General features: G+C 42.3%; 2 protein-coding genes across 2 annotated transcripts; both read right to left on the reverse strand.

Moving 5' to 3' along the window:
- Positions 1–1,941: 1,941 nt before the first annotated feature.
- Positions 1,942–5,512, reverse strand: LOC140265077 (uncharacterized). Its single transcript, XM_072360956.1, has 2 exons — positions 3,351–5,512; positions 1,942–2,980 (listed from the first exon to the last, which is right to left on the reverse strand). Exons 1-2 carry the CDS (start codon positions 5,376–5,378, stop codon positions 2,312–2,314), a joined length of 2,697 nt encoding a protein of 898 aa, XP_072217057.1. The 5' UTR covers positions 5,379–5,512; the 3' UTR covers positions 1,942–2,311.
- Positions 5,513–7,897: 2,385 nt separating this feature from the next.
- On the reverse strand, positions 7,898–11,199 carry LOC140265078 (uncharacterized). Its single transcript, XM_072360957.1, has 2 exons — positions 9,396–11,199; positions 7,898–8,989 (listed from the first exon to the last, which is right to left on the reverse strand). Exons 1-2 carry the CDS (start codon positions 11,197–11,199, stop codon positions 8,319–8,321), a joined length of 2,475 nt encoding a protein of 824 aa, XP_072217058.1. The 3' UTR covers positions 7,898–8,318.
- Between the last annotated feature and the right edge of the window lie 3,514 nt (positions 11,200–14,713).

The following is a 14,713-nucleotide window of genomic DNA, read 5'->3' on the forward strand; positions in this document are numbered from 1 at the left end:
AATGATGCCATTCCTCCCTAAATATAGCATTTTTTCTCCAAATACTGATTTTCATCCCTATAAGAGGTCATTCTATCTACAGAATGCTGCTTTTTAGTATGATATGACACACTGTTGCCAGAATACTTCTTTTCCTTTACAAATTAAGGACATTTCCACCCTAAATATCAGTCTCTGTCAAAATTTGGAAAATTTTCACAAGACTATCAATAGTGACCCCAGAAATCAGAAGTTCTTTCTTAAGTATCACTCTTTATCTTCGCAAAAGTAGGATTTTCTTTCCAAAATAATGCTTCTCAACCTTAAAAACATCATTTCCTCCCCAAAGTGCTGGTTTTTATCCCAAAAGATGACATTTTCTCTACAAAATGAAGCTTTCTAGCTCAGTTATCAAGCATTGCTTCCAGAATACCGGCTTTCCTCTACAAAACAAGGAGATTTCCACCCGAAATATCAATTTCTGACAACATTTAGTCAATTTTTCACCAGAATAACAATACTTATCCCAGAAATAAGAAGTTCTCTCCTAAGTATCACTCCTTATCCTTGCAATAAATGGAATTTTCTTTCCAAAATAATGCTTTTCATCCCTAAAGATAGCATTTTCTCCCCAAAATTCTGGTTTTTAACCACAATAGAAGATAACTTTCTCTACAAAACGATGCTTTCTGGGAGAATATGACGCATTAATTCCACCATGCCTGTTTGCCTGTACAAAAGTAGGGCATTTCCACCCGAAATATCTATTTCTGTCTACATTTAGACCATTTTTCACCAGAATAACAAAACTTATCCCAGAAATAAGAAGGTTATCACTCCTTATCATTGCAATAAATGGAATTTTCTTTCCAAAATAATGCTTTTTAATGCCTGCATATAGCGTTTTCTCCCCAAAATGCTGGTCTTCATCCCTGAAAGAAGACATTTTCTCTACAAAATGATGCTTTCTAGCATCATATGACCCATTGTTTCCAGAATTCCTGTTTTCCTCTACTAAGCCAGGACATTCCCACCCGAAATTTCCATTTCTGTCAACATTTAGAATAGTTTCACAGAAATATCAAAACTTCCCCACAAATTACAAGGTCTGTCTTAAGTATCACTCTTTATCTTGGCAAAAGTATGATTTTCTTTCCAAAATAATGCTTTTCACCCTAACAATAGCATTTTATTCCCAAAAATGCTGGTTTTCATCCCTGAAAGAAGACATTTTCTCTAATGCTTTCCATCGGAGTAGGCCACATTGTTTCCAGAATTCCTGCTTTCCTCTACAAAATAAGGACATTTCCACCCGAAATATCCATTTCTGTCAACATTTAGAAAATTTTCACGCGAATATGGATACTTACCCCAGAAATAAGAAGTTCTCTCATAAGTATCGATCTTTCTCTTTGCAAAAATGTTATTATTTTTACAAAAGAATTATTTTTAATACTTGGATATAGCATGTCATCCCAAAAATACTGGATTTCATCCCCTCATGAAGACACTTTCCCTATAAAATCTTGTTTTCTATCAGAATATGTCATACTGTTTCCGGAATACCTGTTTTACTCTAGAAATTAAGGACATTTCTAAACTAATTGGCAGTTTCTGTTAAAATTAAAACATTTTCACATTAATACCAATACTTATCGCGGAGATTAGAAGTTCTCTCTTAAGAATCATTCTTTATCTTTTCAAGAATACTATTCTCTTTCCAAAATAATGCTTTTCATCACTCAAGACAGCATTTTCACCCCCAAATTCTGGATTTCATCCCCAAAAGAAGACATTTTCTCTAGAAAATGATGCTTTCCATCGGAGTAGGCCACATTGTTTCCAGAATTCCTGCTTTCCTTGTTACCTTAATCATGTAACCTTAAGGAATCACGTCCTTTGTAATGTGCTTCCGACGGCCCCGTGGCCAAGTTACGCACTGCTTACACCAATGTGGTGGGTGGTAAAATGGCATTTAATTAACCTCGTGAGTCCCTTATATAGGGCTCCTATTTCATCTAATACATATGCATTACTGAGCATGGGAAGACCTATCGCGTTACAGCACGAGATCTCGCTGATGCCTAATACAACATTTCCCCCTCCCCATGCTCAATAAAGTCATGTCCCGTTACAACGCGAACGCTAGTCCTAAACCTAATATATAAAAATGTTAGTCTCCATATAAATCTAAAATATATAAGTTATCTAAAAAGTGAGGTAGACAAGCTACAATTCATGCAGAGGTAGGTAGTGCAATGTCTAATAATATTAGTGGTTTTCTAATTATTATATCCAAGGCATCTTGGGTTTATACAGTTCCTTCTTCTTCTTAAAGCTTATCATATATCCGTTGGCACTCCATTTTGTCATTAAATATTCTTTCTATCATACGCTGTAAACAACCCTGGATACATTGAAACACACAAGGTAGGCAAATCATTAAAGCTAAGAAAACTAAAATCCCTATAATTAATACTTTAAGAAACTGTTTAAGCCATGGGCCAATATTACCAAATAGTCCATCCAGCCAGCTGCCGAATGCATCATCAATTGCAATTTTCTTGGTATGCTCTTGCATCCACTCCAACTTCTTATGAATTGAATCACTGTGGTCGCTCAGATTGAAGCAGCACATCCCTTCAAAGTCCTTGCATCCGTGCCCTTGGGCCAGTAGCAGAAAGTCTATCGCAGCTCTGTTCTGGAGAACAGCATGTCTGATGTTATTAATGTCCATCAGGAGTTCCGACAAGACCATTGTGGTGACATTAGCTTCTTTCGCAGACCAACAAGCCAATCTCTCAATTTCTCTCAGCGCCTGGGCTGCAGCTACTCCTGGGGCTAAGATTGACGCAAAGATTCTGGCTGTGGGACCCCACAACTGAACCTCATCCCCACAATCCCGATCCAGATTTTTTATTGATCGTTTCTGGCGTTGCACTCGAACCATGCTTTTCATAACATTAATCACCGCAGAATGATTGGGAGCCAACAGTGTCAATTTTCCCAAATAACACGGACCCCCAAGGCATCAAGGAAGTCCCGGCCCAAAATTGTGCCTGGAACAGACCCAATCAGAAGCTCCATAATGACAGGCTTGTCCAAGGAGCCATCCCTATTGATAACAGTGATCTCTACCAATTCCGCTGACTCGCCAGTTGACATTGTACCCCCAACCCCAGAGATGGTTGTCGCTGAGTTAAGCACAGGCCAATCTGGTGGCCAGTCCTTTTTTGCTACCACCGTAACATCTGCCCCTGAATCAAGCAAGGCAGTGGTAAGGATGGAGCGAGGGATCTTGTCATATTGCAAATATCCCATATAAGTCAAGATTATATCGATTAGGGGGCGTTGGCTAAGATCCATAGTTAACGCCACCGTGGGCGAGAGATTTGGTCTCTCCCCCTGCCTGAGTTCGACGGGGTGACTGGCCCAACTTCTTGATCGTGGGAAGGACCCTGGGCCCAAGGTGCCTTCCCAATTTCGTTTCCCTGCGGCATGAGAGTAAATCTTCGGCAGAATCGGGCTTCATGACCCAGCTTCCCGCAGGCTTGGCATTTTTCTCTAACCTTATACCGTCTCTCTGGAGCTGTACACTGGTTCTTGTAATGACCTATCTGGCCACATTTAAAGCAGGGGTTCTTAGATTGATTATTTTGTGCGGTCATAACCGAAAGCCATGCCTTTGTCAGGCCATCACTGGGCAATGGTGTTGCTTGTTGTTTGTCCAGCACATACTTAATAATTTCACCCGGAGTCTCCAGATCATCAGGAGCCGCCCGAATGATATCTCTAATATTCTGATGAGACTTTTGCTTAAGACAATCTTTTATAACGGAAGATAATGCTTCCTTAGGTAGTTCTGATCCTTCTACTGCCTGTATCAATCGATTGGCAAATTCAGAGAATGTTTCTGAGGGACCCTGCTTTATCTCTGACCACGGGGAAACAGGTTCTGCTTTTCTTACAAAGTTTCTAAAAGCAGTAGAAGCCGCCCCCGTGGAGGCAAGTAATTCTCCCGGACGGAGGAGCCTAAGCTGCTTCTCTGCAGATCCAGCCAGATCTGCATCCGTTCCTAAAAGCCTCATTAAACTAGTTTTCGGATCTCCCTCCTTCCCATTCGCTGGGTGGTTCGGATCACAAGCAGTCTGTGCTACAACAGCCTTAAGTTGTACCGTCCACTCCTCCTTCCACACAGTAAACTGTACTGGTTCAAGGACAACTCTCATAAGGCTTTCAATATCATATGGCAGTAGGGGACCCGGGGCCATAAGAGCCTCAAAGGTACTCATAGTCATCGGGGACCTCAAGCCCTTTTTCTCAATTGCCTCTATAAACCGAGTCACTGCTTTCGCTTCCAAAGGCACCCAAACTGGTCCTTTCTTCTGGACGACTATCGGAAACACCGCCCAGTCCCGTTCCTTAAGCCCCAACCCTCTCATTGATTCACGGATATCCGACCAATCGGTGGGCTTGCGAGAATCCTCTCGCTCCTCCCTCCTCCGGGGAGACGCGACCAATTGGGTGGGGGTAGGCGGAACCTTTCGTTCCTCCTCTTTTTCCTCCCCCTTCTGGGGAGGCGGGACCGACAGGGCAGGGGTAGGCATTTCCTTTCTTACCGTCCCTCTCTCCTCCCCCTTCTGGGGAAACGGGACCGGCAGGGTGGGGGCAGGCAATTCCTTTCTCTCCACCCCTCTCTCCTCCCCCTCCTCGGGAGATAAGACAAACGGGGTGGGGATAGGCAATTTTCTTTCCTCCGCTTTTTTCTCACCCTTCTCGGGACGAGATCCCTCCTCCGGAGGTGGGTCTGGGGGTGGCTCAACGCCTCCACGGCGCGCCTCCCCACACGACTCTCCCTCCCTCGGACAAATTCCATCCCCCTCAGGCGAGTAAAAGCTTTGCAAAGAGGGGTATAGGCGGGGATAATATGGTGGCGCCTCCCCAGATGACACAACTTCCGCCTTCTCTTCCGGAGTTGTTTCGGGCGCGGCCATGGCCATTGTGAAAACGGCCGGCGTGGCCGGCGCCATTTTGGGTGCAGAGTCGCCGCCAGAAAGCGATTCCTCCGCACCCCCCGGGACCCCGGACGTCCCAGTATCCAGACCAAAAACCCCAGTCGCGATGGCCTGGACTTGTTTCTCCTCCTTAGCGGCTTTAAGAGCACCCAGGACCAAACCCCAGGTTTTTAACTCCTCCGCTTTATACTCGTGCATTGCTCTATGGAGCATGGCAGCGGTGAAAGAATCCCACCGCTCCGAATCGAGCAGATTACTAGGGGAGGGTAAAATCTGCGCCACCTCCAAACAGGAGATGACGGCAGCTATATCCTTCTTAGAAGGAACATTTCTAACGCAGTGAGTTTTACAAACTCGTGATACTACCTTAATGACGGAATCCATTGTTTTTTCTGGTGCGCGACACCGTACGTCCTTGCACCCTTTGTATATACTCGAGACCTGTAGTCCCGCAGTCTTCCACGGTCCTCGTTTTCTTACGACCGAACCGCAGGTAGAACATCAGCTGCTTCAATTTCCGCCCACCGAGGCGCTTCTACGGGATCTAACCGTAGGACTTGCGTCCGCCACGCAGTTAGCCGTCGCACACTACCCCCAGGACGTGCCTCAGAGAGGGCACCAAATGTTACCTTAATCATGTAACCTTAAGGAATCACGTCCTTTGTAATGTGCTTCCGACGGCCCCGTGGCCAAGTTACGCACTGCTTACACCAATGTGGTGGGTGGTAAAATGGCATTTAATTAACCTCGTGAGTCCCTTATATAGGGCTCCTATTTCATCTAATACATATGCATTACTGAGCATGGGAAGACCTATCGCGTTACAGCACGAGATCTCGCTGATGCCTAATACAACATTTCCTCTACAAAATATGGACATTTCCACCCGAATTATCCAGTTCTGTCAACATTTCGAGAATTTTCACACTACTATCGATACCTATGCCAGAAATAAGAAGTTCTCTCTGAAGTATCACTCCTTATCCTTGCAATCAATATAGCTTTCTTTCCAAAATGATGCCATTCCTCCCTAAATATAGCATTTTTTCTCCAAATACTCATTTTCATCCCTATAAGAGGTCATTCTATCTACAGAATGCTGCTTTTTAGTATGATATGACACACTGTTGCCAGAATACTTCTTTTCCTTTACAAATTAAGGACATTTCCACCCTAAATATCAGTCTCTGTCAAAATTTGGAAAATTTTCACAAGACTATCAATAGTGACCCCAGAAATCAGAAGTTCTTTCTTAAGTATCACTCTTTATCTTCGCAAAAGTAGGATTTTCTTTCCAAAATAATGCTTCTCAACCTTAAAAACATCATTTCCTCCCTAAAGTGCTGGTTTTTATCCCAAAAGATGACATTTTCTCTACAAAATGAAGCTTTCTAGCTCAGTTATCAAGCATTGCTTCCAGAATACCGGCTTTCCTCTACAAAACAAGGAGATTTCCACCCGAAATATCAATTTCTGACAACATTTAGTCAATTTTTCACCAGAATAACAATACTTATCCCAGAAATAAGAAGTTCTCTCCTAAGTATCACTCCTTATCCTTGCAATAAATGGAATTTTCTTTCCAAAATAATGCTTTTCATCCCTAAAGATAGCATTTTCTCCCCAAAATTCTGGTTTTTAACCACAATAGAAGATAACTTTCTCTACAAAACGATGCTTTCTGGGAGAATATGACGCATTAATTCCACCATGCCTGTTTGCCTGTACAAAAGTAGGGCATTTCCACCCGAAATATCTATTTCTGTCTACATTTAGACCATTTTTCACCAGAATAACAAAACTTATCCCAGAAATAAGAAGGTTATCACTCCTTATCATTGCAATAAATGGAATTTTCTTTCCAAAATAATGCTTTTTAATGCCTGCATATAGCGTTTTCTCCCCAAAATGCTGGTCTTCATCCCTGAAAGAAGACATTTTCTCTACAAAATGATGCTTTCTAGCATCATATGACCCATTGTTTCCAGAATTCCTGTTTTCCTCTACTAAGCCAGGACATTCCCACCCGAAATTTCCATTTCTGTCAACATTTAGAATAGTTTCACAGAAATATCAAAACTTCCCCACAAATTACAAGGTCTGTCTTAAGTATCACTCTTTATCTTGGCAAAAGTATGGTTTTCTTTCCAAAATAATGCTTTTCACCCTAACAATAGCATTTTATTCCCAAAAATGCTGGTTTTCATCCCTGAAAGAAGACATTTTCTCTAATGCTTTCCATCGGAGTAGGCCACATTGTTTCCAGAATTCCTGCTTTCCTCTACAAAATAAGGACATTTCCACCCGAAATATCCATTTCTGTCAACATTTAGAAAATTTTCACGCGAATATGGATACTTACCCCAGAAATAAGAAGTTCTCTCATAAGTATCGATCTTTCTCTTTGCAAAAATGTTATTATTTTTACAAAAGAATTATTTTTAATACTTGGATATAGCATGTCATCCCAAAAATACTGGATTTCATCCCCTCATGAAGACACTTTCCCTATAAAATCTTGTTTTCTATCAGAATATGTCATACTGTTTCCGGAATACCTGTTTTACTCTAGAAATTAAGGTCATTTCTAAACTAATTGGCAGTTTCTGTTAAAATTAAAACATTTTCACATTAATACCAATACTTATCGCGGAGATTAGAAGTTCTCTCTTAAGAATCATTCTTTATCTTTTCAAGAATACTATTCTCTTTCCAAAATAATGCTTTTCATCACTCAAGACAGCATTTTCACCCCCAAATTCTGGATTTCATCCCCAAAAGAAGACATTTTCTCTAGAAAATGATGCTTTCCATCGGAGTAGGCCACATTGTTTCCAGAATTCCTGCTTTCCTTGTTACCTTAATCATGTAACCTTAAGGAATCACGTCCTTTGTAATGTGCTTCCGACGGCCCCGTGGCCAAGTTACGCACTGCTTACACCAATGTGGTGGGTGGTAAAATGGCATTTAATTAACCTCGTGAGTCCCTTATATAGGGCTCCTATTTCATCTAATACATATGCATTACTGAGCATGGGAAGACCTATCGCGTTACAGCACGAGATCTCGCTGATGCCTAATACAACATTTCCCCCTCCCCATGCTCAATAAAGTCATGTCCCGTTACAACGCGAACGCTAGTCCTAAACCTAATATATAAAAATGTTAGTCTCCATATAAATCTAAAATATATAAGTTATCTAAAAAGTGAGGTAGACAAGCTACAATTCATGCAGAGGTAGGTAGTGCAATGTCTAATAATATTAGTGGTTTTCTAATTATTATATCCAAGGCATCTTGGGTTTATACAGTTCCTTCTTCTTCTTAAAGCTTATCATATATCCGTTGGCACTCCATTTTGTCATTAAATATTCTTTCTATCATACGCTGTAAACAACCCTGGATACATTGAAACACACAAGGTAGGCAAATCATTAAAGCTAAGAAAACTAAAATCCCTATAATTAATACTTTAAGAAACTGTTTAAGCCATGGGCCAATATTACCAAATAGTCCATCCAGCCAGCTGCCGAATGCATCATCAATTGCAATTTTCTTGGTATGCTCTTGCATCCACTCCAACTTCTTATGAATTGAATCACTGTGGTCGCTCAGATTGAAGCAGCACATCCCTTCAAAGTCCTTGCATCCGTGCCCTTGGGCCAGTAGCAGAAAGTCTATCGCAGCTCTGTTCTGGAGAACAGCATGTCTGATGTTATTAATGTCCATCAGGAGTTCCGACAAGACCATTGTGGTGACATTAGCTTCTTTCGCAGACCAACAAGCCAATCTCTCAATTTCTCTCAGCGCCTGGGCTGCAGCTACTCCTGGGGCTAAGATTGACGCAAAGATTCTGGCTGTGGGACCCCACAACTGAACCTCATCCCCACAATCCCGATCCAGATTTTTTATTGATCGTTTCTGGCGTTGCACTCGAACCATGCTTTTCATAACATTAATCACCGCAGAATGATTGGGAGCCAACAGTGTCAATTTTCCCAAATAACACGGACCCCCAAGGCATCAAGGAAGTCCCGGCCCAAAATTGTGCCTGGAACAGACCCAATCAGAAGCTCCATAATGACAGGCTTGTCCAAGGAGCCATCCCTATTGATAACAGTGATCTCTACCAATTCCGCTGACTCGCCAGTTGACATTGTACCCCCAACCCCAGAGATGGTTGTCGCTGAGTTAAGCACAGGCCAATCTGGTGGCCAGTCCTTTTTTGCTACCACCGTAACATCTGCCCCTGAATCAAGCAAGGCAGTGGTAAGGATGGAGCGAGGGATCTTGTCATATTGCAAATATCCCATATAAGTCAAGATTATATCGATTAGGGGGCGTTGGCTAAGATCCATAGTTAACGCCACCGTGGGCGAGAGATTTGGTCTCTCCCCCTGCCTGAGTTTGACGGGGTGACTGGCCCAACTTCTTGATCGTGGGAAGGACCCTGGGCCCAAGGTGCCTTCCCAATTTCGTTTCCCTGCGGCATGAGAGTAAATCTTCGGCAGAATCGGGCTTCATGACCCAGCTTCCCGCAGGCTTGGCATTTTTCTCTAACCTTATACCGTCTCTCTGGAGCTGTACACTGGTTCTTGTAATGACCTATCTGGCCACATTTAAAGCAGGGGTTCTTAGATTGATTATTTTGTGCGGTCATAACCGAAAGCCATGCCTTTGTCAGGCCATCACTGGGCAATGGTGTTGCTTGTTGTTTGTCCAGCACATACTTAATAATTTCACCCGGAGTCTCCAGATCATCAGGAGCCGCCCGAATGATATCTCTAATATTCTGATGAGACTTTTGCTTAAGACAATCTTTTATAACGGAAGATAATGCTTCCTTAGGTAGTTCTGATCCTTCTACTGCCTGTATCAATCGATTGGCAAATTCAGAGAATGTTTCTGAGGGACCCTGCTTTATCTCTGACCACGGGGAAACAGGTTCTGCTTTTCTTACAAAGTTTCTAAAAGCAGTAGAAGCCGCCCCCGTGGAGGCAAGTAATTCTCCCGGACGGAGGAGCCTAAGCTGCTTCTCTGCAGATCCAGCCAGATCTGCATCCGTTCCTAAAAGCCTCATTAAACTAGTTTTCGGATCTCCCTCCTTCCCATTCGCTGGGTGGTTCGGATCACAAGCAGTCTGTGCTACAACAGCCTTAAGTTGTACCGTCCACTCCTCCTTCCACACAGTAAACTGTACTGGTTCAAGGACAACTCTCATAAGGCTTTCAATATCATATGGCAGTAGGGGACCCGGGGCCATAAGAGCCTCAAAGGTACTCATAGTCATCGGGGACCTCAAGCCCTTTTTCTCAATTGCCTCTATAAACCGAGTCACTGCTTTCGCTTCCAAAGGCACCCAAACTGGTCCTTTCTTCTGGACGACTATCGGAAACACCGCCCAGTCCCGTTCCTTAAGCCCCAACCCTCTCATTGATTCACGGATATCCGACCAATCGGTGGGCTTGCGAGAATCCTCTCGCTCCTCCCTCCTCCGGGGAGACGCGACCAATTGGGTGGGGGTAGGCGGAACCTTTCGTTCCTCCTCTTTTTCCTCCCCCTTCTGGGGAGGCGGGACCGACAGGGCAGGGGTAGGCATTTCCTTTCTTACCGTCCCTCTCTCCTCCCCCTTCTGGGGAAACGGGACCGGCAGGGTGGGGGCAGGCAATTCCTTTCTCTCCACCCCTCTCTCCTCCCCCTCCTCGGGAGATAAGACAAACGGGGTGGGGATAGGCAATTTTCTTTCCTCCGCTTTTTTCTCACCCTTCTCGGGACGAGATCCCTCCTCCGGAGGTGGGTCTGGGGGTGGCTCAACGCCTCCACGGCGCGCCTCCCCACACGACTCTCCCTCCCTCGGACAAATTCCATCCCCCTCAGGCGAGTAAAAGCTTTGCAAAGAGGGGTATAGGCGGGGATAATATGGTGGCGCCTCCCCAGATGACACAACTTCCGCCTTCTCTTCCGGAGTTGTTTCGGGCGCGGCCATGGCCATTGTGAAAACGGCCGGCGTGGCCGGCGCCATTTTGGGTGCAGAGTCGCCGCCAGAAAGCGATTCCTCCGCACCCCCCGGGACCCCGGACGTCCCAGTATCCAGACCAAAAACCCCAGTCGCGATGGCCTGGACTTGTTTCTCCTCCTTAGCGGCTTTAAGAGCACCCAGGACCAAACCCCAGGTTTTTAACTCCTCCGCTTTATACTCGTGCATTGCTCTATGGAGCATGGCAGCGGTGAAAGAATCCCACCGCTCCGAATCGAGCAGATTACTAGGGGAGGGTAAAATCTGCGCCACCTCCAAACAGGAGATGACGGCAGCTATATCCTTCTTAGAAGGAACATTTCTAACGCAGTGAGTTTTACAAACTCGTGATACTACCTTAATGACGGAATCCATTTTTTTTTCTGGTGCGCGACACCGTACGTCCTTGCACCCTCTGTATATACTCGAGACCTGTAGTCCCGCAGTCTTCCACGGTCCTCGTTTTCTTACGACCGAACCGCAGGTAGAACATCAGCTGCTTCAATTTCCGCCCACCGAGGCGCTTCTACGGGATCTAACCGTAGGACTTGCGTCCGCCACGCAGTTAGCCGTCGCACACTACCCCCAGGACGTGCCTCAGAGAGGGCACCAAATGTTACCTTAATCATGTAACCTTAAGGAATCACGTCCTTTGTAATGTGCTTCCGACGGCCCCGTGGCCAAGTTACGCACTGCTTACACCAATGTGGTGGGTGGTAAAATGGCATTTAATTAACCTCGTGAGTCCCTTATATAGGGCTCCTATTTCATCTAATACATATGCATTACTGAGCATGGGAAGACCTATCGCGTTACAGCACGAGATCTCGCTGATGCCTAATACAACATTTCCTCTACAAAATATGGACATTTCCACCCGAATTATCCAGTTCTGTCAACATTTCGAGAATTTTCACACTACTATCGATACCTATGCCAGAAATAAGAAGTTCTCTCTGAAGTATCACTCCTTATCCTTGCAATCAATATAGCTTTCTTTCCAAAATGATGCCATTCCTCCCTAAATATAGCATTTTTTTCTCCAAATACTCATTTTCATCCCTATAAGAGGTCATTCTATCTACAGAATGCTGCTTTTTAGTATGATATGACACACTGTTGCCAGAATACTTCTTTTCCTTTACAAATTAAGGACATTTCCACCCTAAATATCAGTCTCTGTCAAAATTTGGAAAATTTTCACAAGACTATCAATAGTGACCCCAGAAATCAGAAGTTCTTTCTTAAGTATCACTCTTTATCTTCGCAAAAGTAGGATTTTCTTTCCAAAATAATGCTTCTCAACCTTAAAAACATCATTTCCTCCCCAAAGTGCTGGTTTTTATCCCAAAAGATGACATTTTCTCTACAAAATGAAGCTTTCTAGCTCAGTTATCAAGCATTGCTTCCAGAATACCGGCTTTCCTCTACAAAACAAGGAGATTTCCACCCGAAATATCAATTTCTGACAACATTTAGTCAATTTTTCACCAGAATAACAATACTTATCCCAGAAATAAGAAGTTCTCTCCTAAGTATCACTCCTTATCCTTGCAATAAATGGAATTTTCTTTCCAAAATAATGCTTTTCATCCCTAAAGATAGCATTTTCTCCCCAAAATTCTGGTTTTTAACCACAATAGAAGATAACTTTCTCTACAAAACGATGCTTTCTGGGAGAATATGACGCATTAATTCCACCATGCCTGTTTGCCTGTACAAAAGTAGGGCATTTCCACCCGAAATATCTATTTCTGTCTACATTTAGACCATTTTTCACCAGAATAACAAAACTTATCCCAGAAATAAGAAGGTTATCACTCCTTATCATTGCAATAAATGGAATTTTCTTTCCAAAATAATGCTTTTTAATGCCTGCATATAGCGTTTTCTCCCCAAAATGCTGGTCTTCATCCCTGAAAGAAGACATTTTCTCTACAAAATGATGCTTTCTAGCATCATATGACCCATTGTTTCCAGAATTCCTGTTTTCCTCTACTAAGCCAGGACATTCCCACCCGAAATTTCCATTTCTGTCAACATTTAGAATAGTTTCACAGAAATATCAAAACTTCCCCACAAATTACAAGGTCTGTCTTAAGTATCACTCTTTATCTTGGCAAAAGTATGGTTTTCTTTCCAAAATAATGCTTTTCACCCTAACAATAGCATTTTATTCCCAAAAATGCTGGTTTTCATCCCTGAAAGAAGACATTTTCTCTAATGCTTTCCATCGGAGTAGGCCACATTGTTTCCAGAATTCCTGCTTTCCTCTACAAAATAAGGACATTTCCACCCGAAATATCCATTTCTGTCAACATTTAGAAAATTTTCACGCGAATATGGATACTTACCCCAGAAATAAGAAGTTCTCTCATAAGTATCGATCTTTCTCTTTGCAAAAATGTTATTATTTTTACAAAAGAATTATTTTTAATACTTGGATATAGCATGTCATCCCAAAAATACTGGATTTCATCCCCTCATGAAGACACTTTCCCTATAAAATCTTGTTTTCTATCAGAATATGTCATACTGTTTCCGGAATACCTGTTTTACTCTAGAAATTAAGGTCATTTCTAAACTAATTGGCAGTTTCTGTTAAAATTAAAACATTTTCACATTAATACCAATACTTATCGCGGAGATTAGAAGTTCTCTCTTAAGAATCATTCTTTATCTTTTCAAGAATACTATTCTCTTTCCAAAATAATGCTTTTCATCACTCAAGACAGCATTTTCACCCCCAAATTCTGGATTTCATCCCCAAAAGAAGACATTTTCTCTAGAAAATGATGCTTTCCATCGGAGTAGGCCACATTGTTTCCAGAATTCCTGCTTTCCTCTACAAAATAAAGACATTTCCTCCCAAAATATCCATTTCTGTCAACATTTTGAGAATTTTCACACTACTATTGATACCTATGCCAGAAATAAGAAGTTCTCTCTGAAGTATCTCTCCTTATCCTTGCAATCAATATAGCTTTCTTTCCAAAATGATGCCATTCCTCCCTAAATATAGCATTTTTTCTCCAAATACTGATTTTCATCCCTATAAGAGGTCATTCTATCTACAGAATGCTGCTTTTTAGTATGATATGACACACTGTTGCCAGAATACTTCTTTTCCTTTACAAATTAAGGACATTTCCACCCTAAATATCAGTCTCTGTCAAAATTTGGAAAATTTTCACAAGACTATCAATAGTGACCCCAGAAATCAGAAGTTCTTTCTTAAGTATCACTCTTTATCTTCGCAAAAGTAGGATTTTCTTTCCAAAATAATGCTTCTCAACCTTAAAAACATCATTTCCTCCCCAAAGTGCTGGTTTTTATCCCAAAAGATGACATTTTCTCTACAAAATGAAGCTTTCTAGCTCAGTTATCAAGCATTGCTTCCAGAATACCTGCTTTCCTCTACAAAACAAGGAGATTTCCACCCGAAATATCAATTTCTGACAACATTTAGTCAATTTTTCACCAGAATAACAATACTTATCCCAGAAATAAGAAGTTCTCTCCTAAGTATCACTCCTTATCCTTGCAATAAATGGAATTTTCTTTCCAAAATAATGCTTTTCATCCCTAAAGATAGCATTTTCTCCCCAAAATTCTGGTTTTTAACCACAATAGAAGATAACTTTCTCTACAAAACGATGCTTTCTGGGAGAATATGACGCATTAATTCCACCATGCCTGTTTG

The sequence above is a fragment of the Excalfactoria chinensis genome, unplaced genomic scaffold, assembly GCF_039878825.1.
Source record: "Excalfactoria chinensis isolate bCotChi1 unplaced genomic scaffold, bCotChi1.hap2 Scaffold_68, whole genome shotgun sequence".
NCBI lineage: Eukaryota > Metazoa > Chordata > Aves > Galliformes > Phasianidae > Excalfactoria > Excalfactoria chinensis.